The following is a 26,540-nucleotide window of genomic DNA, read 5'->3' on the forward strand; positions in this document are numbered from 1 at the left end:
TAGTTTTCGTACCAAATTAATGTTCGTACCACGCGACTGGGACCAAATCTTTTGTCCCACATTTCTGTTCGTTCTATTCTTTAGGTACGAGTATAATGACAAGCCTATATGTTATGGTTAGAGTATTCTCAGAACTCATACAACTTTGTCACTTAAAAAATAGTGCTTGCTGTCGTTGCTATAGCATTACAAATCGATAGGTTTGTAAATTGGAAGTATAAATTACAAAATCATCTGTAAATGGACCGATCAAGGCTGACTACGTCCATAAGAGGGACACCCAAACTCATTTACAAAAGGTTCTTATACACAAAACTTAGGGAAGGAGATGTTAAACCGAATGGAGATGTGAGAAGAAAGAACATTGTTCAGGTATATTACATTTGGTCATAGGTACCTTAGAGGTACTGTATGAAAAAGAGCACACACATGTTCCAGATTGGGGTAAATGCAAGGCCGGAGAAGTCGTTTCAAGCATTAGGGAAGGAGTTTTTTAACATCAAGTGAAAGTACGACATCATTAATAAATCGACACGTATCTTCCACATCAAATGAAACCCCGTGGAAGGTTAGAATAACAAAATAAATAAAATCATGGGAAAACCACATCCATCAATTATTGATGAGTTTCTAGATAAATTACAAAAGGAGGCGTCTGTAGTGGTTCGAGAACTCCTGCATGTTGAAGTTGGTGGATCTCCAAGGAGGAGAAGAAAAATTCATGTAGCTGTAGATCGTCAGGCGCAAAGAGTTGAAAATCGTTATAATGAGTATAAGGATAATGGTGAAATTGCTCAGTAGTGACACGCTTTGGACATGCTATTTCAGGACATTTATTTTGATATACAGTATTTACTTGAATTAAATAAAGCTCTCACACTTTTAAATCATTTGTAATTTATTTGTATTTTATCTGAATTTCATAAAATACACAAATTACTTTAACTTTAGCTTGGGATGTACAGGTGTTTGAGACGAAAAAATTGGGACGAAATGAATTGTGATGAACGTTACTGGTACCGGTACTATTTACTTGGGACAAATCGTCATACTCTCTTTCGAAGCATGTTTGCAAATGTAGGTTGTTGCAAATGGAAAAAAACTACGATTTTTCATCGCAATTCTACAATTGTCGACGGGTTCTGTCGAAAAATTCAACATACCCCATACAAACGCGGTTAGTGTAAAGTCAGGTGAATGCGATAGATACCGAAAATATATTCCACGGGAAATTATGCGTTCACCAATTTAATAAGTAAAGTACAGCACATTCTTATAGATCCTTCTTTCCACATTCCATTTTTCTAATAGCAGAGTTCCATACCTTCTAAATTAATAACGATAGAAAGGTGTTTCAAATTGAGTTTTATTTATCATGTAATTCTAAATATGTCAAAGAAATACTAGACTACTAGAGTACATATTTAAAAACTATTCTCTGTCATCATATTCTCAACATTATTTAGAACTAATCCTTAGTTTATGTTTTCGAATAATAGCCACTAAGAACTTAAAGGAATTAAAAATTTCATTTGTCTCCAACGAGCAGTTTTTCAGAAAGAAATGTCATTAGCTTTACTGAATCACCCTGGACATATATACTACATCCATTAATAAATGAAATACATACATACATACATACATACATACATACATACATACATACATACATACATACATACATACATACATACATACATACATACATACATACATACATACATACATACATACGAGCTATTCCATCTCAAATCGATCGAATTATAGAGAAAATTGACCTTACAATTTCTAAATACAATAAAACTTTTTGTACGTAGAGAACTGTGATACAATGCTTTGTGCAAAGCTTGAGGCATCAGAACTTCATAGTGTTTAAATTTAAAATATTTAAATTTATCGTATTTTCATAAAATTTGTAACTTTAAACTGTTGTAGCTCCGAAACCCTTTCACCCAATGATCAAAATCACGGTTTATTTTGATACTGAGAAGTTAAAGTTTATATTGACATATAAACAGATTTTCTTACTTTTTATGGAAATGGAGAAATTTAGATTTTTTCTCATTAAGAAGCCTTTGCCAAGGAAAAAATATTTAAAAAATATATAGTTAGATTACGCATTGAAAGTACAAATAAACACATATTTTTTTACTTATGGCACGTTGATAAGAAAGTATTGAAAATATCAAATAAAGAAAATAAATAGTACGCGCGTGAACTAACCAGCTGACTGTGAGGCGGGAGCTAGCCGAGGTAAGCAAGGCCAGGAGACAAACACGTAATGTGTCGTCTAGCAGTCATGGCTGTGCTAGCTTTATCACAGGTTTTCATAAACACTGGAGTAAAATGACGCCCAACGCTCGCTTATCTTCAGCTCTCGGCCAGTGCGTGCGGTACTGCACCGTTCAAGTCTAGGTGTGCGAAAATAATCTATTTAATACCCTCGAAACTTATTTTCGTACCACTAACCAAACAATGCCGAATCCCTCTTAATAATGCAAGGTTTTTTCTCAATATTTTTTTACATTTTTACAAATTGTCAAAAAGCCTAAAAGTAAGTAAAATCAGATTATCTATCTCTGTGTATACAATAAAAATAAGAATTACTTCTTAACATAACCTACCAAATGTCAGCTTCAAAATGAGCTCTCGTTTAATGTTCTGCAGTAAATGGTTCCAGAGTTCTGAGCGCTGAAAGAGGCTTGTTTTTATAAAATACGCTAAATTTGTCGCTCAATAATATGAAAACCGTTTGACTTTCGATAGTATATTTTTTAAAATGCACTATCCTCAGCACCTTGTATAAATAGGGAAAAAATTAGATCATTAAAATGCGAGGAATAGTACATGCATACATACATGCATGCATGCATACATACATGCATGCATGCATGCATGCATACATACGTACATACATACATACATACATACATACATACATACATACATACATACATACATACATACATACATACATACATACATACATACATACATACATACATACATAGGTGAAAATCTACTGTGGGAAACATTACAAGCTGCTAGCCTGTCTGACTGATCAGTCAGACAAGTCAGATAGGCAAGCTATTTGTAACGATACCCACGGTAGATTTTCAACTTGCGACGAAAAGAGATCTACTCTTCTAAACATTGTGTTACAATTTTGAAAATTAGGAATGGAAAAAGTTCAAAGAGCTCAACCATTAAACAAATAAATAAATAATTTGTTAAACATGAATGTTGCGACGAATGTGTTCGAACGTATTGTAGGCACGCTCCTTGCAACGTGTTTCTTCTTCACTGAAATCCAATAGAATTTCTTTGCTTCTAAATTTCTCCAGTGCGAACTCTACACGCTTATGACTGAACGTACGCATGCATTGAAATTATCAAGAATAAAATTGAGCCGTAGTGGAGTTGCAGGGATTGATATGATTACAGACTATTTGCTTGTTAATTATACACGATGTGTTAAGTACAAGATTGGAGGCTAGTGGAGATGCCGGTAATAGCTAAGTATAAAGTTTACGTGATGGAGAATATCAGCCTGTTATGTAACATGTTACAATATTGACACTTTTGCCCTTGATCTCTACAGACAGACAAGTCAAACAAATTAATTAAATAAGTCACTGGTACAAAATATGAGTCAGACTTTCCTGTTTATCAAACAATCAGTTTAATTCATAGGGAGCGTCTACACAATTTCGACAAAAATAAAGATGATGTATCTGATGATATCTGGATTTTAGTCTACCATAAAACAAATACGATTCTTTTACTACTAATTGTACAGCCTTAGACAAAAATGACAGATATCATATAGCGTGAATTTGTTAAGTCCAACTTCGGCAACAGGTCATTTTTTTTTCAAAGATCATACATACGAGAAAAGTTGAAAGTATGGAACTAAACACATTCTTTTCAAGAAACTTAAAAAAAAGTTATTTTCTTAAATGAACCGGTATTAATTATTTGCACACAAACGTGAACATTGAAATTATTTCAGAATGGTGATTCATATGAAAATAAAATGTAGACTACTGCATGTTCATGATTTAATTACTTGTCTTATCAATCTCATCATAGACCGGTATCCTCCATTTATAAACTGAAACAAAAACGAAACGTTAAAACCAACACAACTGTGATTTCATTCTTGAAACTGGATGACGTATTCTAAGTGCCGGTGTATCCCTGTTACTGTGCAGATTTTTTGCCCCGAGACCTTCCCCAACTGTAAATGCGAATGTCAGGTATTCACATCACAAATCGTACGACTTATCTCCCCAATATACCATATCGATGTCATTAATTCTATAGAAGTTAAATAACCTTATCTGAGTGGTAGATATAAATTTAAATAAGGGATAAAAAAAATTACTTAGTTTGGGCCCGAAAGTTCATGCCCTAAAAGCCATTAAATATGTATGCAAATATGTCCTTAAAAAGTACAAAATATCCTATAAATATGCACTAATAAATTAAGAGAAATTTATTACGTTTCCTGTAACATTACGAATGCTATTGAGTTAGAATTTACATTATTTCTTAGCAGTTGAAGCAGAAGTGGTTCCGTTGCCTAAAATCAGTGAAGAATTGCAGTTCATGGCCAACTTGCGGCTTAGGTTTTCAATTGAAGAACCGCGTCTGTTGTCCCTGAAGATGCTTTTGTATCGTGGAAACTTCTTTCTACGATATACGAGGTTATTGGGGCGTATTTAAATGATGTTAATTATTCCACAGTTAGAGATAAATCTTTTCCTTTAAGAATGTCTCGAATATCGCACATCTGTTGATTAAAAATTATTTTAAAAATATGTTTATTTAACGACGCTCGCAACTGCCGAGGTTATATCAGCGTCGCCGGTGTGCCGGAATTTTGTCCCGCAGGAGTTCTTTTACATGACAGTAAATCTACTAACATGAGCCTGTTGCATTTAATTAAGCACACTTAAATGTCATCGACGTGGGCCGAGCTCGAACCCGCAACCTCGAGCACCATCTATTGGTGTCCAGATTTTCTTTTAAAGAATGTTAGTTTTTTTTTCCCTTTACTTTTTACCCTGCAATGTCAGGGACACAACTGAAATTAGATTTCATTTCTTAAAAAGCGGCTAGTGACATATGTAAGGGAGTGCCAACAGTTTCCGATGACGAGATTCCTTTTGATAGACCGGAAAAATGAGCAGATATAAATAAAGTTTTCTCTTGCAATTCTTTGTTTGCCAGCAGCCTATATTTTAGGCTGTGTCAATAGGCCTAGTTGCAGCATTACTCGAGACCAACGTCTTTAACTGCTTGTTAATGCTGAGCATAATACAAAGCCGCATCGAATCACGTTTCCCATCTGGTTAACGCATTTTAGTAAAAGTTTTATTCATGGAGTCATGCAAGTTAGCGACCTAGAACTTGATTCTTGAGTGTTCGCATTTCATCACTGTGAATTACACATTCTATCTCCCATGCAGCTCCCTGCTTTTTGCGTCCAGGAGGGAAATAATCTTGTCGTCGTCTTCCTAACAAGTATTAGGCCCAGTGGCCTGTTACGGTCTCAAACTATAATTTTAAGTCCATCTCTTCTTCGGACGACCTATAGATCTTTTGCCATGCGGATGGTAATGAAACAGTGCTTTTGGAATTTTGCATCGATCCATTCGTTCGAGATGACCCTTCCACTGAAGTTGATACTTGCTGATGAACTGCATTATGGGTTCTATTTGAAGTTCTTGCATTATGTTCTCATTTTTTTTATGATCCCAGCGAGTATATCCAGCTGTTGCTCTCATGAACCTCATCTCACTTGCTGTTATTCCACTGACATTTTTATTCTTCTTATGTCTTGTTGTTCATATGTTTAGTCAACTGTTCGAAGACAGGGCTGAACCTCATAAGTGACGGTATGGCATAGTTGCGCCCCGAAGAAATCAAGTAGAAGGATGGACATGGCATAGTTGCGCCCCAAAGAAATCAGGTAGCAGAATGAACATGGCATAGTTGCGCCCCGATGGGCATAGTGCATACGAAAGTGATTGTCATAAAATAAATAAATTACTTAAAAATATTATAGTGATAGCTGCACTGAAATCAGGTAGCATAATGGAGAGGGTATAGTACTCACGAAAGTGAATGTCATAAAATAAATAAATTACTTACATATATTATAGTGGTAAATTAACCTTACTATGCGCCACAGACGGTGTGAAAATCACTAATAAAATGTCAAGATTGCTAAGGCCCCATATTCCAACGACTCACTCATTTGAATATGTCAGTTAATAAATTACTACCAACTTCATGGTATTCATTTTAACGGTATCGATAATGAATATTAAATCGAATAAGAAATCAATAAGGTTGGTTGATTACGAGGCTCGAGTTCCCGTAATGTCTTTTTCTCTACCTATTTCATCGGGGCGCAACTATGCCATGCCCCTTTTCTCTACCTGATGGGAACGGGGTGCAACTATACCCACAAAACAGGGACCATTTTTTATTTGCTGCATCTTACCTGACCGTGGGGCGCAACCATGCCCTGCCCATAAGTGATATCAACAAGTGACCACTTATGAGACAACTAGGCCAGGAGATAATAGGGTGGGGAGACCAGTTTCTTTCCCCCTCCATTGCACACATCGTCGTAATGAAAATTTTATACATTTATTAAAGTGACATACCAGAAGGGCGTATCAACAAATGCAACGTTATTGAAATATTTTAATGGAACCTATTTATGTTTGAAAACTATCATTGGATAATTAAAATAGGCAACAGGAAGAATCAAACAAAGTATCTTGTTATGTAGACAAGGATAGGAAAACTTATTCTTTATTTAAATGGCTTTAATGTAAAGTTTTTGTTTTGTTGATACGCCGTTCTGGCATGATGCCCTCGATATGCACTTATACGCAATATAAAACCTTACTTAATTAACTTAAAAATTGATAATTCATACAGAAAATATTTAAGCATATTTTGGTATTCCTAAGAAACTAGTTCGATTAATTAAAATGTGTCTCAGTGAAACATACAGCAGAGTCCGTATAGGTCAGTTTCTATCTGATGCTTTTCCAATTCACTGCGGGCTAAAGCAGGGAGATGCACTATCACCTTTACTTTTTAACTTCGCTCTAGAATATGCCATTAGGAAAGTTCAGGATAACAGGCAGGGTTTGGAATTGAACGGGTTACATCAGCTTCTTGTCTATGCAGATGACGTGAATATGTTAGGAGAAAATACACAAACGATTAAGGAAAACACGGAAATTTTACTTGAAGCAAGTAAAGCGATCGATTTGGAAGTAAATCCCGAAAATACAAAGTATATAATTATGTCTCGTGACCAGAATATTGTACGAAATGGAAATATAAAAATTGGAGATTTATTCTTCGAAGACGTGGAAAAATTCAAATATCTTGGAGCAACAGTAACAAATATAAATGACACTCGGGAGGAAATTAAACGCAGAATAAATATGGGAAATGCTTGTTATTATTCGGTTGAGAAGCTCTTATCATCCAGTCTGCTGTCCAAAAATCTGAAAGTTAGAATTTATAAAACAGTTCTACTACCGGTTCTTCTGTATGGTTGTGAAACTTGGACTCTCACTTTGAGAGAGGAACATAGGTTAAGGGTGTTTGAGAATAAGGTGCTTAGGAAAATATTTGGGGCTAAGCGGGATGAATTTACAGGAGAATGGAGAAAGTTACACAACACAGAACTTCACGCATTGTATTCTTCACCTAACATAATTAGGAACTTAAAATCCAGACGTTTGAGATAGGCAGGGCATGTAGCACGTATGGGCGAATCCAGAAATGCATATAGAGTGTTAGTTGGGAGACCGGAGGGAAAAGACCTTTAGGGAGGCCGAAACGTAGATGGGAGGATAATATTAAAATGGATTTGAGGGAGGTGATGTGTGATGATAGAGACTGGATTAATCTTGCACAGGATAGGGACCGATGGCGGGCTTATGTGAGGGCGGCAATGAACCTTCGGGTTCCTTAAAAGCCATTTGTAAGTAAGTAAGTAAGTAAGTTATACCCTCCAGGAAAAAGTATGCAAATGTATGAACTTCCAGGCCCTATACGTAGTATTTAGGGCACAAAGCCACGCAATCTGAGTTTGAGCCTAGACATTGTAGTTGAAATATCTTTACATTCAATAAGAAAGCATCCTGTATCTACGTTTTGTTTGTTCTTCCGTGTTGTCTTGAACACACCCATACTTGCGACGTGTCCAGAGTTCAAATTATATGTTGTCAATGTCTTTGTTGGTCAAGAATATTAACGTTGTATCATCAGCATTTAAAGCCTCAAGGTTCACTACTGCTCCCGTGCCTGCATACAGATCTATAAGAACGACAAGCGTCTCGAGGTCGCACCTGCCTGTATTATAAAGTTGAAAATCGTTGTCTAGAAGCCTGAAAAATGTTGTACGTAATTTTTAGTGTTCAGATTTATATGCACTATAAACTCTAAAATATTCACAGGCCTACAAATATGCACTTAGAGTACTAAAAAAAAATGCATCTATATATGCACTGAAAGCTGAAGAGATGGCAAACTTTCCATAGTATAGGAACCTCTAAAAAACAAAACACTATAATACAGAAGATTCCATTTTAAGGAAAAAAAGCATTAGTTTTATGCGGCTTGGCTAGTACATTGTAGGAGCTTTGTGGTAGGCAGTGGTAGGTACGCGTTCCTGTGGCAAATGGCCATTTGATGGATTAGCTTCATAGCTTTTTCCTTAACCTGGAATACTGTAGTCTATATTATTATAATGGGAAATATTCAAGTTATTGAGCATAAAGAGAAACACAGTCACTTTAATTCCTCAGTAATTGGCTATTGCTAATTTAATTAAAACCAATTTGATACAGGGAATTCATTTTGTTTAATGACTGAAACTTTGTGACACAATAATCTTGTTTTCAGGATGCAGTTTGTTGGTACTGTACGTAAAAGTAAACTTGTGCGTAGGAAAAGTTCTTTCTATATCACATGAAGTGAGGGGACAAAACTTACAATCTGGTAACACGAAATTATTAACTTCCTTGAAGCAGTTTGCTATTTCCCTCAACTTCTATTTAATTCAACTGACGACGCGTTTTCTCGACAAAATTTGTTCACAGTTCCTTGATTTTACTTGCGGAATGCATATAAACTATTGAAATTGAGCGGATAACACTTCTTTTTAATTTAGACAAGGAAAATGGCAGGTCAGCTCATTAATACAAGTCTCTATACAAGAGACAAAAACAAACACACCAAATTCAGTCGCGCCAAGCTGGAGACTACGAAAGAATTTATACCTTGAAGTCGTATGTACCAACTAACTAGATAAAACGAAAATTATTTCTTTCCGCTCAGTTTTAGTAATTGTACGTATTTACAAATTCAAATCAAGTTGTTCTTAATCAATTTTTGCGAGAAAACGCACCGTCAGCTGAAGTAAATAATTACTGCATGTTTTACCGAAGTCCGTAAAACTATAAATCAGTTTTCGCTGAGTGTAGTTTTACTGCATATATTACCAGTTTTAGAACATATTTAAACAGTTTTTACTGCATAGTTGCATTTACACTTTCAGGTTTTGTAGGGCATAACGTTCTGCGGTCTAGTTATAACACTATTTTTAAAAGTATAATCCCTTATGGGGTATATATTTGGTCACTGAAACGGGCAACTCAGTTTGAACTACTTTCAACTGAAATTAACTTTCCGGCGTCGAGCAGCAGTTTGGACAAAAGATAAAATTAGGAATCATATAATCATTATTTCGCTATTGATGGAAATAAAATATACAATTTTGGATGTGATAATATGGAAACAGTTAAAATGATACGGAGATTTAAAAAGGATACCTCAAAGGAAGCGTAAGAGAGGAAGGTCAATAGCAACTTGGAAAGATAATGTACAAAGAGTGATAAAGGTATTAAATCTAGAAGAGAACGCGTGGTAAAATAGAGGAGGATATCGGGAGATGCTACAAATTAAACAGCCGATTGTATGATAATATATCTTAATTTTATAAATAATGTAATATTTTGGACTAAGAATTATCTTATATGAATACTGTGTGAGTGTACTGGTTTATAGATGTTAAGTATGCCAAAAATAGAACAGTTTAGGATGAAACGCTTTATAAACAATGATAGACAATGAAACAAATGGCACACTAAAAACGATAATTTCTGTAACTTACCAGGAATGCTGAAGGTATATAATATAATAGCTGTTACATAACATCATACAGGGTTGTTTCCGATCTCTGATAACAAATTCGAATGACATCATGTGCGTCAGGAGTCACACGACAGCTGAACTGTGGCGCGAGGTGACAGACCAGTAGTGAGTGCTTTCATAGTCAGAGTGCACGGCGACTCTCAACAGAAATTCCCAAAAAAATCGAGCCTTTTTGGGAGGGGTGCATTACAATCCTTTCCAATGCCAGTTAAGTAAAAATAAAAGAAGCCTGCAATAAACGAGTTTCGTTATTTCCAAGAAAGGCAACTTCTGTGTAATTAATAAGATTGGTAAAGCTAGAATGGAATTAATTTGTATCATCTCGTGGGGTGCGGCGACTTGTGACTGGGAGTGGATTTGCTTGCTTTTTCCACTCTAGAATTAATCCCATCCGAGCTTTTCCAGTCTTACTAGGTACACACAAGATGCCTTTCTTAGAAATAACGAAACCACGTTTTTTTGCAGGCTCCTATGATTTTCACGTAACTGTACTTGGCATCGGAAAGGATTGTTATGTACCCTCCCCAAAAACGCTCGATTTTCTTGGACATTGCTACTGTGGTTCACTACTGATATGTCACCTCTCGCCGCAATTCAGCTGTCGGTGTGATTCCTGACGCACATGACGTCATTCAAATTCGTTATCTGTATAATTGTATACACTTCGTATAATATTATTATTATTATTATTATTATTATTATTATCATCATCATCATCATCTTCATCATTATCATCATCTTCATCATCATCATCTCTCTAAACTATGAAAAATGTGGGATGCTGAATGGACAATACACTCTGTACTTTGTATGTGGAGATAGTATTCTTCCATTCACATATTTCTAACATCTTCATGTCTTCTTTGTAAGTTATGTAGATACAAAATTTCATTTCAAGCACAATTTATATTTCTATGTTGACTAAGAAGTTGTCGCAAACGAAATGCACGATAGGCATTTTAGATTTCAAAGCATTTTATTCTATACAAGTTGTCTTTCCTATGACCAATAACACCTATATAGGAATTAGGGTAACAGAATTATGATAATACATGTTATGTTATGTACGGTAAGTATGGAAGTCTATCTTTCCAGTGGCCTGCGTCTGTGTATTAGTTCTTCCAAAACTTTTTAATTTCCTTCCTAGGCTTTCATACACTTAGTCCTTTTTGCCGCTGTGTTGGGTTTATTGTAGAGACTGTACATTTCTTCTTTGTTAATAATCTTCACTTTTAAACTAACTGGGTGAAATGCTGTAACAAGTATTTTCATAGCATATTTTCTTATAATATTATAAAAATGAATTAAGTTGTTGCAGTATATTATTTTGAGTAAACTATGATTTTTATATGGGCCTATATATATATATATATATATATATATATATATATATATATATATATATACACACACACACACAGAGTGATTCACGAGGAAAGGTAAAAAATTTAGGATGTGAATTCTGAAGTCATTCTGAGTCAAAAACTTCATAATATGAATATAGGTCTGTTTTCGAACGGTTACGGAGATATGGCTCTTTGATTTCACAAAAACTTCTAAGATTCCATTTTACTAACTCGCATTTAGAGACAGATAACGGACAAATTTAAAGTTTATATTCATGTATGCATACATACCTAATTTTCTAGACGTCAGGATCGCTGTTTTTGCACATTTTCAAATGTACCTTCTTCTGCTTCAATGCACTGTTGCGCTCGGGCGTGAATCGCGCTCATCGCGCGGGAGAGTTGCACGTAACTGTTCTCTATGCCGCATCCAAAATACGATCGATTAGCTGCTCTCTCGTTTCCCCATTCCTTTGCAATACCAAGTCTTTCATCCAACCCCATAGACAGTAAGTACTCTTCGATATGGTATCCTTCTGTTCGGAAAGCGTCGTTCATATTCAGCGACGGCACGCAAGGAACTTCCATCGCACAAACCAAAAACATACACAATATCGGCGTATTCTGTAGTCGAAAATTTATAAGGCATCTTGAAAAACACAACTTAACACTTCCGATAACTGTACCTGTATAACTGCTGTACTGATTGGATTGCTGTGAATTGATGATAGTGTAGGCTATTTGTGTTATTTGCGGGTTCTGTGTCATTACATCAGACAAGGGCAGGCGATTGGACATTTGTAATGCCCCACCACCTGGTTTCTTCCTCTTATCTACATCGTTCACAATGCAGATTCCAATGTTACGTCATTCATTGCGACCTTGACCTTGTCTCACGTCAGCAGCATATGATAACGTCATTTCACATTGGGGCGAGACGTTTTATATACCAAAACAATGCATCTAGCTCCGCCATCGTTCGAAAACGGACCTATGTTCATATGAACTTTTTCACTCAAAATGGCCTAAGATATCGTATCCTAAATTGTTTATCTTTCCTCGTGAATCACAGCTTAATATGAAGGATTTAAATATATAAATAAAAGAACGCAGAAGGAACTGGAAAAACACATTAGCCGCATAACAGAAAATCGAATTGACATACCGGTAATGAAGGGGATGAGCTTAACGGTAAATCGAAAAAATCTGATAATCCGTACCATGGAAGATTTTGTAATTTCCTCCATGGTCTTGTATTTAACTCGCTATGTAGTGGATCAGAAGTTCACTAATTTAAATCTGGTTACAAACGACGGGTTTTTAAAGGACAAGGAAGCCCTTTTTAATGACTGTCTCAGGAAAGATAGGAATAAAGGAGGTCTCATGTTGTAGATTTACATACTTTTTTACTCTTTATCCATGTTTTTTTTTTTTACTAAATCGCGCAATTGTAACTCCAATCTCGCATTCTGATGCGAGATGAGCCATAGTTTTTCTTTCTCAAACCATTCAATTATTTCGATACTTAGCACATCACGTTTTCTGTTAACACCCGTGGAAGATATTTTATATACAAATTATGTTATAGAACGGCAATTCGAACAGTAGACAATGCTGTGTAACGATAAAGGCTTGTAATAAAACACTATAGCAAAAACATATGTAGAACCTACTAACACAGTCTAGTATATACCGTCACGAAGCTTGAGTTGTGAGGGTGCTAGGAACAATAGACTGTGTCGGTACTATTTCGTATTGTCTGTAATGAGGCGATAGTAGCAATAGTAGCGATCCTAGTAGTTAGCAACTATCTATGGATGCATATTCCCTACGTATTGAGCTTCGTGACTGTATATAATAGACTGTGCTACTAATATGATATACAAAACAGTACTTTATATAAGTTATTTATTTCTGAAGAAAAAAAGGAGCGAGAAATAGACAGTCGGATAATCAGCCAATCGGTTAATAGGGTGACGGATAATCGGGGTTCTACTGTAATTATCATGAAAGTCGAAGCTATTTAATAGTTACGTTCTTTTAAGGTTAAATTTATTACTACAGTAATAGCAGCCAATATTAATTGTCCATCATTTTGCAGTCAGCTGGCCGACTTGCGTTTCTTTTCGACCCTTCTTTTGCTGCAACAAGGCATGAAGCGCTTTAAAAAAAATCACACGGATATTATATGCTCTCGAAGAAAGAAGAAAAGAAGAAATATTGGAAGACAGTGCGATGGAGGGATGAGGTCTAGACAGTGGGAACGGATCTGATCAAGAGATCCATACCATGATGATGATGATGATGATGATGATGATGATGATGATGATGATGGTTATAGCGGTTGATTCAAAAGTCCAGCGCCATAATCAGACTTCGTTAATAGTGTAGACAGCGAATATTGGTTAGAGGGGAATGTTGAAAATATGTTGTTTTCAAACTAATGTGCTTGAATTCGTGGTTACGGGCTGATAATTTCTTTGCTAATAGTAGCAACGTAGGCAGAGGAAAGTAGTAGTGGTAGTGGTGGTGGTGGTTGTGGTGGTGGTAGTAGTGATAGTATAGTAGTAGTGGTAGTAGTGGTACTATAGTAGTAGTGGTAGTATAGTAGTAGTGGCAGTATAGTAGTAGTAGTAGTAGTAGTAGTAGTAGTAGTAGTAGTAGTAGTGTAGTAGTAGTATAGTGGTAGTAGTGGTAGTATAGTAGTAGTAGTAGTAGTATAGTGGTAGTATAGTAGTAGTAGTATAGTGGTAGTATAGTAGTAGTAGTATAGCGGTAGTATAGTAGTAGTAGTATAGCGGTAGTATAGTAGTAGTAGTATAGCGGTAGTATAGTAGTAGTAGTATAGCGGTAGTATAGTAGTAGTAGTATAGCGGTAGTATAGTAGTAGTAGTATAGCGGTAGTATAGTAGTAGTAGTATAGCGGTAGTATAGTGGTAGTAGTAGTAGTAGTAGTATAGTGGTAGTAGTAGTAGTAGTAGTAGTATAGTGGTAGTAGTAGTAGTAGTAGTAGTAGTATAGTGGTAGTATAGTAGTAGTAGTATAGTGGTAGTACAGTAGTAGTAGTATAGTGGTAGTATAGTAGTAGTAGTGGTAGTATAGTAGTAGTATAATAGTAGTAGTAGTATAGTGGTAGTATAGTAGTAGTAGTAGTAGTAGTAGTAGTATAGTGGTAGTATAGTAGTAGTAGTAGTAGTAGTATAGTGGTAGTATAGTAGTAGTGGTAGTATAATAGTAGTAGTAGTAGTAGTAGTAGTAGTAGTAGTTGTTGTTGTTGTTGTTGTTGTTGTTGTTGTTGTTTTATTTTGCCTGGCAGAGTTAAGGCCATGAGGCCTTCTCTTCCACTCAACCAGGTTTCAATAATATACATGAAATACAAAATTAGATTACAAAACAACACAAAAGAAAATACCTTAGAAAGTACTATCAATCTCATATAAGGCCAATTCACACGGGATAGTTTACAGGAGTCAAGTGCTTGAAGCAAGTCGACTTTCTTCCGATTTTCCCCGTGTGATATGGTCGAGACAGTCAAGTTGTGATTTGGCGGTCAAGCAGAATTTGATTTGCCGACTCGTCAAGCTTTGTGTCCACTTTTCCGTTACGTGATCAACTTGACTCTACCACTGAATGCTAACTTGTAGCAACTTGCAAGCAGATATTGTGGATAGTGTGTGTATGGTTTGTCTAAATTAATAGCTAATTAATTTAGGTAATCGAATTTGAGATTAATTAAACCTTTAGACCTCACATTTTAACAATAATTACTAATTCTGCTTACAAATCACTTTGATTTGTAATTCGAAATTATTTAAGAAATCATCCGCTTTAGGTTAGGCCTACACCTGGTTAGAACCAAGTGAAATATGCTGCAATAAATTGAAATCCTCGTTATAAAAACAACGTTCATTCTATCGAGTTCATGCAGAATAAATTCCGTAGATTCCTATATAATAATAATTTATTTCAAGAAATAGTCTGCCCAGGCATCCTGGGTTGCCAAAAACACAGAATAACATACATATAAGAATAGTAATGATTACAGTAAGATAGATGAGTCAAATTGAAATGTGAACTAGGAGCTTAAGTTTAAGAAATAATAAATTTGTACATATATATGTAACAATCACACACTAACGAATAGAAAAGGGGGGGGGGGTATTATGATATTCCGTATAAATGATTTTTCAGAATTGCCACAGACCCTTTAATGGTTGAAGTAATTATTTTTGGAATGATGTCATGGATTCCAAATGTTTTGATAGTGTTTACAGTTGATCGTGGGATGGTGCCCCTCGCTCCGATCATTAAACCATGTACTTCCCAGGTGCCTTCCATCTGATATTTTTCTCGAAAATACGGAATAGTAGGCTCATAAATTTGTTGTTTTTCTTTATTGACCTCGGATGGTTGGGTCTGGCTCATCTCAAATCTAACAGTTGGGTCCAGTATAAAGCCTTTACTATTAGTCTTGTCTAGAGCCACGATGTCCGCTCTTCTAATTCCGCCGCCTTCAGACGCAACGCAGTGCACCTCTTCATGGACCTCGAAGGATTTGTTTCTAAGGGCTTGTGCTATTAGTTTTCGGATGTTATGATGGCGTGAATTTCTCAGGAGTTCTCCATGCTGACAGGATCCTAGGACGTGTGCTAAGGTTTCAATCTCGTTGCAGTATCTGCAACGGAAACCGTCCAAGGATCTCCCATGAAGACTTCTCAAAATACCTTGTCCATTCCAATTTCCAACTAGATTACTGAGATAAATTTTTGGCTTCCATACGCTCAATGACAAAAGAACGACTTACTCGATTATGTTTCTGAGAAAATTATGTACAAAAATAATACTGATTCCGGTTAAATACTAGATCTAATTCCATTTTATATTTTTCCAAATATATATAGAAAAAATTTGGTATTTAATATCTCTAGGTCGAGAAAAATAACAAAAATTTTCCAGTTTTGGCCTTGCAATTTATTATCGATTTATTAATATCTGAATTTTTGTCAATACTGAATCATAATAAGCTACATCTCTTTCATGTTACATTTCTTTTATTTCTATTGCTAATGAGCTGTATATACTTATTTTATAACTGCTGCTCATGTGAATCATTATCAGTAATTATAAGTTAAATTGTTGATGTATATTTATGTGAAGAAGGTGCTTTGATGAGCATCTAGCCTGTGTATTTTCCCGTAAGCCATAAAAATAAATATATAAATCCTATTGTAAAATTAATAAAAATAAATATATAGACCTGATTGTAACATTTTTAGAAATGCATGAGACGTACGAACTTCCGTGGAATATACGAGTACGGCACCAGAAATATTTCAGTTGTTACAAACTTACTTACTTACAAATGGCTTTTAAGGAATCCGTAGGTTCATTGCCGCCCTCACATAAGCCCGCCATCGGTCCTTATCCTGTGCAAGATTAATCCAGTCTCTATCAACATACCCCACCTCCCTCAAATCAGAAATATTTCAATAATAATGAAAATTAAAGTTAAACAAAAGGGAATTATTTCAGAAACTAGTTACGAAACTTAAGGAACAAGGTGTCCAAAACATTAATGTAGAAATGGTTCGTAAAAAGTTTTTAAAAATCATTAAAACAGTGTACCTCCAAGCATACAACATTCAGCGCGCGTTTTTTCACGTGTGGGACATGGTTTCAAGTTTAGTGTCTCCGTGTGATCACAAATATGGCGTCAAGTTTAGAAGCTACAAGCACTTGACTCCGATAAACTATCCCCGTGAGAATCAAGCTATAGCGGGAATTTCAGTAAAGTGAAGCTCTTAAATTCGACAGAAAACAAGTTCGACATTTTATAGTTCAACTGCTTACGAGCTATTCCATCTCAAATCGACCGAAATATAGAGAAAATTGACCTTGCAATTTCTAAATACAATGAAACTTTTTTTGTACGTAGAGAACTGTGATACAATGCTTTGTGCAAAGTTTGAGGCATCGGAACTTCATAGTGTTTAAATTAAAAATATTTAAATTTATCGTATTTTCATAAAATTTGTAACTTTAAACTGTTGTAGCTCCGAAACCCTTTCACCCAATGATCAAAATCATGCTTTATTTTGATGCTGAGAAATTAAAGTTTATATTGACATATAAACAGATTTTCTTACTTTTTATGGAAATGGAGAAATTTAGATTTTTCCTCATTAAGACGCCTTTGCCAAGGAAAAAATATTTTTAAAATATATATAGTTAGATTCCGCATTGAAAGTACAGGGACATAATTTTATTTTTACTTCAATTTTTATTGTACCTGCGTTTCTAAATGTACTTGACTCCCACCCCTTTCACTAATATCCTTGCTAACGTCAGTCACATAAACTTACGGCCGCTGTTGCTAGTAGTGAAATAAACAGTACAGAGTACAGTGTGTTTCAGAAATATGTTGCATTTTCTATAGAAGAAAACGCTTATATGATTGAAGTTTATTTTCACACAAGTATGGTGTGTAGCATAACTGAATTTTTCTGTGTGGACTGAGCACAAGTGAAGATTAGAGTTACCGAAAGTATGGTACCCTATAATATGGAACGGTACTTAACAGCATTATTTAAACAAGAGTTTTGTTTTACTGTTTGTAGGTATGAAGAACGATGATGGAAATTGGAATTACAATATAACCGAATATGAACAACAGTTTTTCTTTTTTTTTTTCACAATTTTCTGATTATATCATTACGGAATATTTTCGTAGAAATGTCATAATCTGGTAGATAAATTTAGAGCAACAGAGTGTACAGAAAGGAAGAAAAGTGTAACATGGCCAACAAAGATGACAGAAGATGCTGTAGAAGATGCTAGAGAAAGGATGCAGCGAGGTCGTAATAAGTCGGTCAAGAAGTTAGCTGTAGAAATTGGGGTTTCTTACGGAAGTGCTCACAAAATTTTCAGGAATAAATTAGGTTAGTAATATGCTGAATAAAGTAGACATTACATAATGAATATAACCGCCTAAAGACTTGAGTTTGTAAAAAAATTGTTACTATTCTACTGTTTTTTGATAAAATACTGTAAAGTAATGACCAAACTGAAAATCGTAATATTGTATTTCCCTGTAATATAAATGGATACACTACTTTCCTCTCCTCCTATAGCTAGTAAAATGATTTGTTTACATATTGCACTAGTAACATCAAACTCCTGTAATGGAAGGGGGGTAACAGTGTTTCCGAGTATAGCCAGGTTAATGTTAAAAATGTTAGTAAAAATAAAGTGATGTCCCTGTACAAATAAACACATATAGTTGATAGGATAGACAATTAGAGGAATTTCTTTTTTGTATGGCAGCTTTCCCTGAACTTGTATTGACAACAAAAAAAATTATCTTCATCAGTTCGTAATAATTTACCCAATACAGTAATGGTAATTGCGGAATCGTAAATCCTTTCTTTAAGGGGTTAGGTATAGCTTACAGCAACAAAATGTTTGGAAATATTCAACTTTTTTTCCCTCCATTACTGTATCTTGTACAATAATGACAATTGGTATGTGTAAAGTACTGTCTTTCTGCTATATGAAAAAAATATTTTTACGATTTAAAAAAATTATTTTATTTTTCTTTTCAAAATTCAAAATGTTGGCAGTTCACTTTGCAGTGATGAAGCGTTTCCCTCTTAACTCATAAACTTGTTAACTTTTTCATGTTCTCTCTCTTTTATTTTATTGCTGAAACTCATGTTTACAATATCATGCTCTTTCAACTAAATTCCTTAATAAATGATATTTTTTTTATTTTGTGTTAGAAGAAAATACTGATATTTGACCATTTTTTAAAATGAATTTATTTTTTACCAGAAATCTGTCAAAGGTAGAGAAGTGATCTTGCGTCTGATTGTAGATATGACATGCATCAATAAACACAAAAAATTTCATCACAGAATGTTGGATAGTTTTTGAGTTATGTGGGAAATGATCTGAATTAAAAAAAAATGTAAATAATTTTTTTAATTATAAAAATATTTTTTCATATAGCAGAAGGACAGTGCTTTACACAAACTAATTTTCATTATTGCACAAGATGCATTAATGGAGGAAAAAAATGTTGATTATTTCAAAAATTTTACTGCTGTAAGCTGTACCTAACCCCTTAAGGACGAAGCATATGAGACAGATTTTCCGTTCTCATTGAGGCTCATATAATGTACATCCTCAAAAGTGCTTTGAAAATTCAAGCACATTAAATAGAAAATTACACATTTACATTTTTGAAAATAACACATTTCCATTTTTTGCTATCTGCACTAGTACAGAGTAATCCAGTATATTTTATGTCCGAAGAATTGTTTATATGTGGCATAATTCTGTATATAATACATTTATATGAAAAAAAAATACTAAAAGCGGTCAACATCGTTTAACTTGTTATTTAATCTTCTGGGAAAAATTGTATTCAAGACGATTTCAATAAATAGCAATTTCCTTTTTAAAATAGGCCTAAATATTTGGTAATGTTTCGGTAAAAATTTGTACAGGCTATTATGACATAGATTCATTCGATTCGCAGATGAATCCATAAAATAGAGCACGAAAAATCGCATATAGCATAACAACGAACAGAGAGAGGGACACAAAGACAGAATATGAAAAAAAATTGTCCTGAAGTCACCTATTTTCATGGAATTTCTGAGAATTACGTTTTTACAATACTGCACTACTTTCTTCCTACTATGTACGTTTACTAGAAAAAAATAAAAATATGGTCGCAATTTAAAACTTAAATTATCTAGGCTATTCACGTTAGAGAAAAAACAGGTTTAGATACATATAAATTTCAACTTTTTCAAAATTAGTCCTAAAAATGTGTTTCGCAATTTGAAAATATAGCCTAAATTGTCTAATAATGTTTCAGAAGAGACAGGTTTAGATACATCATAACTTCAATTTTTTTAAAAAGTACTGTATAACTAAAAATTTGTTCCGAAATTTGAAAATATATATTCTCTATTTATATTACAGAAGAAATACTGTAGGTTCATATAAATCAAAACTTAAACTTTTTCAAAAGTAAGCTTAAATTGTGATTCGCAATTTGAAAATAAATATTATCTACTCATGTTGGAGAAAATACAAGTGATTTAGATAGACCATAGCTTCATCTATTTCATAGTAGACCTAAAATATGTTTCGCAATTTGGAAATAATAATTATCTACTCATATTAGAGAAGAGGCAGGTATAGATACATCATAATTTCAATATTTTCAAAATTAGGCCTAAAAGTCTATGTCGTTATTTGAAAAAAAAAAATTTTCTACTCATGTTAGAGAAAAAACAGGTTTAGATACATTATAACATCAACATTTTCAAAAGTTGGCTTAAATACGTGTTTCGCAATCTGATAATATAAATTGTCTACTCAGTTTTAGATGCATTTTAACTTCAACCTTTTTAAAAGCAGGCTAAAAATGTGTTTCGCAATTTGAGAATATAAATTGTCTAGTAATGTTCCAGAAGAGACAGGTTTAGATACATCATAACTTCAATTTTTTCAAAAAGTACTGCATAACTAAAAATTTTATTCCGAAATTTGAAAATATATATTCTCTATTTATATTACAGAAGGGATAATTTAGGTTCATATAAATCAAAGCTTAAACGTTTTCAAAGGTAGGCCTAAATTGTGTTTCGCAATTTGAAAATAAATATTATCTACTCATGTTGGAGAAGATACAAGTGGTTTAGATATACCATAACTTCATCTGTTTCATAGTAGATCTAAAATATGTGTTTCGCAATTTGAAAATAATAATGATCTACTCATACTAGAGAAGAGACAGGTTTAGATACATCATAATTTCAATATTTTCAAAATTAGGCTTAAAAGTCTGTTTCGTTATTTGAAAAAATAAATTATCTACTCATGTTAGAGAAAAAACAGGTTTAGATACATGATTACATCAACTTTTTCAAAAGTTGGCTTAAATATGTGTTTCGCAATTTGATAATATAGATTATGCTATCTACTTATGGTCCACACCTGTGGAGTAACGGTCAGCGCGTCTGGCTGCGAAACCAGGTGGCCCGGGTTCGAATCCCGGTCGGGGCAAGTTACCTGGTTGAGGTTTTTTCCGGGGTTTTCCCTCAACTCAATACGAGCAAATGCTGGGTAACTTTCGGTGCTGGACCCCGGACTCATTTCACCGACATTATCACCTTCATATCATTCAGACGCTAAATAACCTAGATGTTGATACAGCGTCGTAAAATAACGCAATAAAATAAAAAAATCTACTTATGTTAGAGAATTGACAGTTTTAGATGCATTTTAACTTCAACCTTTTTAAAAGCAAGCTAAAAATGTGTTTCGCAATTTGAAAATATAAATTATTTACTCATGTTAGAGGAAAGACAGGTTTAGATACATGATAAAATCAACTTTTTCAAAAGTTGGCTTAAATATGTGTTTCGCAATTTGATAATATAAAATAGGCTATCTACTTATGTTAGAGAATTGACAGTTTCAGATGCATTTTAACTTCAATCTTTTTAAAAACAGGCTAAAATGTGTTTCGGAATTTGAAAATATAAATTATTTACTCATGATAGAGAAAAGACAGCTTTAGATGTATAACAACTTAACTTTTTCAGAAGTAGGCCTAAAAATTTGTTTCGCGATTTGAAAATATGCTTCTCATGCTAGAGAAGGTACAGGTTTAGTTATCATTTCAACATAGGTCTATTTCTTAAATTGAAAACTGAATCAATTATAAATTGTTTTACGAATTACTTTAACCTATAAACCAACTTACCGGCTGTGGTGATGTTGCCATGTTTCCACTCTGTAACGCCGAGGAGGAATGCAGTGTGTCGTCGTGCCCGTCTGGCTCTTGAGATTTCAGTCAGTTTATCGTTGAAGTTATTTTCGTAGTAGGTGTATGCGGAGAGGGGATACGGCAGTTCAGTAGACTCATACAAATAAAACGTGCTGCCATGCAGTTATTGCTCTGCCAGACACGTATTCACATCCAAGTGTTATCAACAGTGTATTTGTTCTCTCCTCTTGATCTATGAATGCGTTTGAGGTAGTAATTTTGCTTGGAAGATTGTTAATAAACTCTAATATTCTTTAACCTGTGTGTAGTTAGTAAGTGCTAAATTTTCATTAACCTACTTGCCAGTTTATGTCATGAGGATTGTTATGTGGAAGCCAGGAGTAGGTGAGGGCTGGGCTTACTTTGCTGAACCCCCAACGCTCATTATCAATAAATATTAAAAAATTGCGTTAGATTTAAGAGGGCAGGAGCTATGAAAATACCTCTTTCTGTTATTTTTGTAGCTTAAAATGATTTAAATGGCTATAAATGATGAAAGGTCTTAGAAATTAAGATTAAAATGTTAGTTGAAACAGAGCTTCCGGGCTAAGATACCGTGGTCTACTGGTGCTGACGTTACCAGACGTTTCGTCTACTTCTACGGCAGACATCTTCAGTGGTTAGGTATCCTCGGTCGAAGTCTTCTGCTCGGGATACCTGTAGCAACTGAGCAGAAGACTTCGATCGAGGATACCTAACCACTGAAGATGTCTGCCGTAGAAGTAGACGAAACGTCTGGTAACGTCAGCACCAGTAGACCACGGCATCTTAGACCGGAAGCTCTGTTTCAACTAGACACCGGCCGTGAAAGCCTGCATGCTAAGATTAAAATGTTAGTTTGAATTCTTGGATGTACCAGGAGTCAAACGTAAAAAAAAAAATAATTAAATTAAGGCATAGATACAAAACGAATTCACTTCATCATACTTTCACACAAATGCATGATTTAGGGCTCAAATGAAAGTTTATGAACCGCATAACTAATTGCATTGAGGAAAATTTGAAAACATTTTATTGAGAGTTTTTAATATCTAGTTCCGCGCCGTGGCGTCGTGGTCCAAGGCATCCTGCCTAGGATGGAATGCGCGCTGGTTCGAGTCCTCATGAGGGAAGAAATTTTCTCATGAAATTTCGGCCAGTGTATGGGACCGGTGCCCACCCAGCATCGTGATGCGCTTGGGGAGCTACGATAGGTAGCGAAATCCGGTTGCGAATGCCAGCTATAACGGCTGGGGGGATCATCATGCTAACCACACGATACCTCCATTCTCGTTGGATGATCGTCCACCTCTACTTCGGCATGTGGGCGTGAGGCCAGCAGCCGGCTGGTCGGTCTAGGCCCTTCACGGGCTGTAGCACCACGGGTTATTATTTTAATATCTAACTTAAAAAATTGTATTTCATACAAAAATGAAAATCTTAAAAATTCTTCACATTACTTACTTACTTACAAATGGCTTTTAAGGAACCTGAAGGTTCATTGCCGCCATCAGATAAGTACGCCATCGGTCCCTATCCTGTGCAAGATTAATCCAATCTCTATCATCATTTCCCACCTTCCTCAAATCCATTTTAATATTACCTTCCCGTCTATGTCTCAGCCTTCCCAAAGGTCTTTTCCCTCCGGTCTCCCAACTAACATTCTATATGCATTTCCGGATTCGTCCATACTTGCTACATGCCCTGCCCATCTCAAACATCTGAATTTAATGTTCCTAACTATGTCAGGTGAAGAATACAATGTATGCAGTTCTGCGTTGTGTAACTTTCTCCATTCTCCTGTAACTTCGTCCCTCTTAGCCCAAATATTTTTCTAAGAACCTTATTCTCAAACACCCTTAACCTATGTTCCTATCTCAAAGTGAGAGTTCAAGTTTCACAGCCATATAGAACAATCGGTGTTATAACTGTTTTATAAATTCTAACGTTCAGATCTTTTGAGAGCAGACTGGATGGTAAAAGCTTCTCAACCGAATAATAATAGGCATTTCCCATATTTATTCTGCGTTTAATTTCCTCCCGAGTGTCATTTATATTTGTTACTGTTGCTCCAAGATATTTGAATTTTTCCACCTCTTCGAAGGATAAATCTCCAATTTTCATGTTTCCATTTCGTAGAATATTCTGGTCACGAGACATAATCATATACTTTGTCTTTTCGGGATTTACTTCCAAACCTCTCGCTTTACTTGCTTGAAGTAAAATTTCCGTGTTTTCCCTAATCGTTTGTGGATTTTCTCCCAACATATTCACGTCATCCGCATAGACAAGAAGCTAATGTAACCCGTTCAGTTTCAACCCCTCTTTTATCCTGAACTTTCCTAATGGCATATACTAGAGCGAAGTCAAAAAGTAAAGGTGATAGTGCATCTGCTTGCTTTAGCCCGCAGTGAAATAGAAAAGCATCAGAAACTGGCCTATACGGACAAATTTTAATTAATCGAACAAGTTTCTTGGGAATACCAAATTCAATAAGAATATTATATAAAACTTCTCTCTTAACCGAGTCATATGCCTTTTTGAAATCTATGAATAACTGATGTACTGTACCCTTATACTCCCATGATCAATAGTAGATCTACTTATTCTATAGATTCGTAACAAGCTGTTTTTTGCGGTAATAGGTTGTTAGCCCTTCGCCCAACTCCTAAGCTGGAGGACCACCCCTTATCGGCTGTCCATGACTGCTTATTCAATATATTCGCAGCTACCTTCCATATCTGGAGGCTGTCTCCTCTAATCCGCAACCTGAGGACGCGCCATACCGTGGTGATAGGGACCCACAATACAGTACATGGATTCCTCACATTATATTGTTCATAAAGTTACATTGCACGTATCATGCAAATTTCAAGTGAATATTTGTACTAGTGACAGAGTTATGACACTTTGAATTTTGAAAAGTGTGGGAATCTTTTGTTGAGCAGAAATGAGAAAAGCAGTTTCGACAGTTAAATGTCAGAGAGCGTGCGTGACCATTTAAAAATAATAACAGATCAGCAGTTTGACGTCGTATCTTGAACTAGTTTTCTTTAATGATATTTATGTAGGGGAGACTCGTCCAATTTGGCAATATTTGTATTTTGACACAGTTTGTAGTTACATATTCTGAAATTAAATATTCCTCTATTATGGAATGTGTTTAAACATTAAATCCCAATAAACCTCTGAAAGAAAATTCTACAAATCTAAATTACTTTACACATAACACACTAATAAATAACAAATGACATGTTTCCAGATTTGGTACTTCATCAGGATAAATTGACAATAGTACAGGCGTAATTTGACAATAGGATTAAAAAGTAAATTTTTCAAAATAAAACAGTGGTACAAGGTTTATAAGGCTTAATTTACTGGGACAAGAAGTCACTAAATACCATAAACACAAAACAAAAGCAAAAAAAAGAAAAGAATTGAATGGATTTTTCCGACCACTCTTATTAACTATATTGAAGGGTTGTCTTCTAATTTCTTTTGCCGATAGCCCAAACCCAAGTTCTTGGATTTTTATTACATATGTCACCAGTTTTTGATCTTCCTCAACGGTTAAAGCTATGGGTCTTCCTTTCTTGGGAATGACAACGTCATCGGGTCCTGAAGATGCATACAGAAACCTCTTTAAGTTGTTAAAGGGCACATTGTACTTGTTAGAAGCCCTATAAGTCGATCATCTATCTTTCAAAACAGTCCCAACCGCAGCCCGCAAATCATCTTTGGAATATTTTTCAGAATAATGTCCTCGTCCCATTGGCATATCTGCAACACACCACACACAGTGCTGCATTGAAGACTGTAAAAATCCCTCACACGTCCCTACTCTTAAATTTTACCATCGAGTACACATTCTTGTTCAAAGAGAGCAGCAATATATCACTATAAAGGAAAATGACTAATTCACACTACCCTGGAGAAAAACTTTTTTGCTAAGAAGAACATAAAACGAGCTAAGGCCTGATGTGTTATTAACAGAAAATATTAATTATATAAATGGCTTACCTTATAATATTGAATCTCAGCTTTTCATATATAATGCACAAACATACGTAGGTAATGAACAACACTTTCTTTCCGTCTTTGTATACACACGT

The 26,540-nt window shown here is 35.0% G+C and overlaps 1 protein-coding gene across 1 annotated transcript in view; it reads right to left on the minus strand.

Moving 5' to 3' along the window:
* LOC138705202 (32 kDa beta-galactoside-binding lectin-like) overlaps positions 1-22,998 on the minus strand; it is a 63,288-nt gene extending 40,290 nt beyond the window's left edge. The window contains exon 1 of the mRNA XM_069833944.1: positions 22,387-22,998. Within this exon, the coding sequence (XP_069690045.1) occupies positions 22,387-22,407 (21 nt within the window). The 5' untranslated portion in view covers positions 22,408-22,998. The remainder of the gene's footprint in view (positions 1-22,386) is intronic.
* Between the last annotated feature and the right edge of the window lie 3,542 nt (positions 22,999-26,540).

This window comes from Periplaneta americana, chromosome 8, assembly GCF_040183065.1.
Source record: "Periplaneta americana isolate PAMFEO1 chromosome 8, P.americana_PAMFEO1_priV1, whole genome shotgun sequence".
Classification (NCBI taxonomy): Eukaryota; Metazoa; Arthropoda; class Insecta; order Blattodea; family Blattidae; genus Periplaneta; species Periplaneta americana.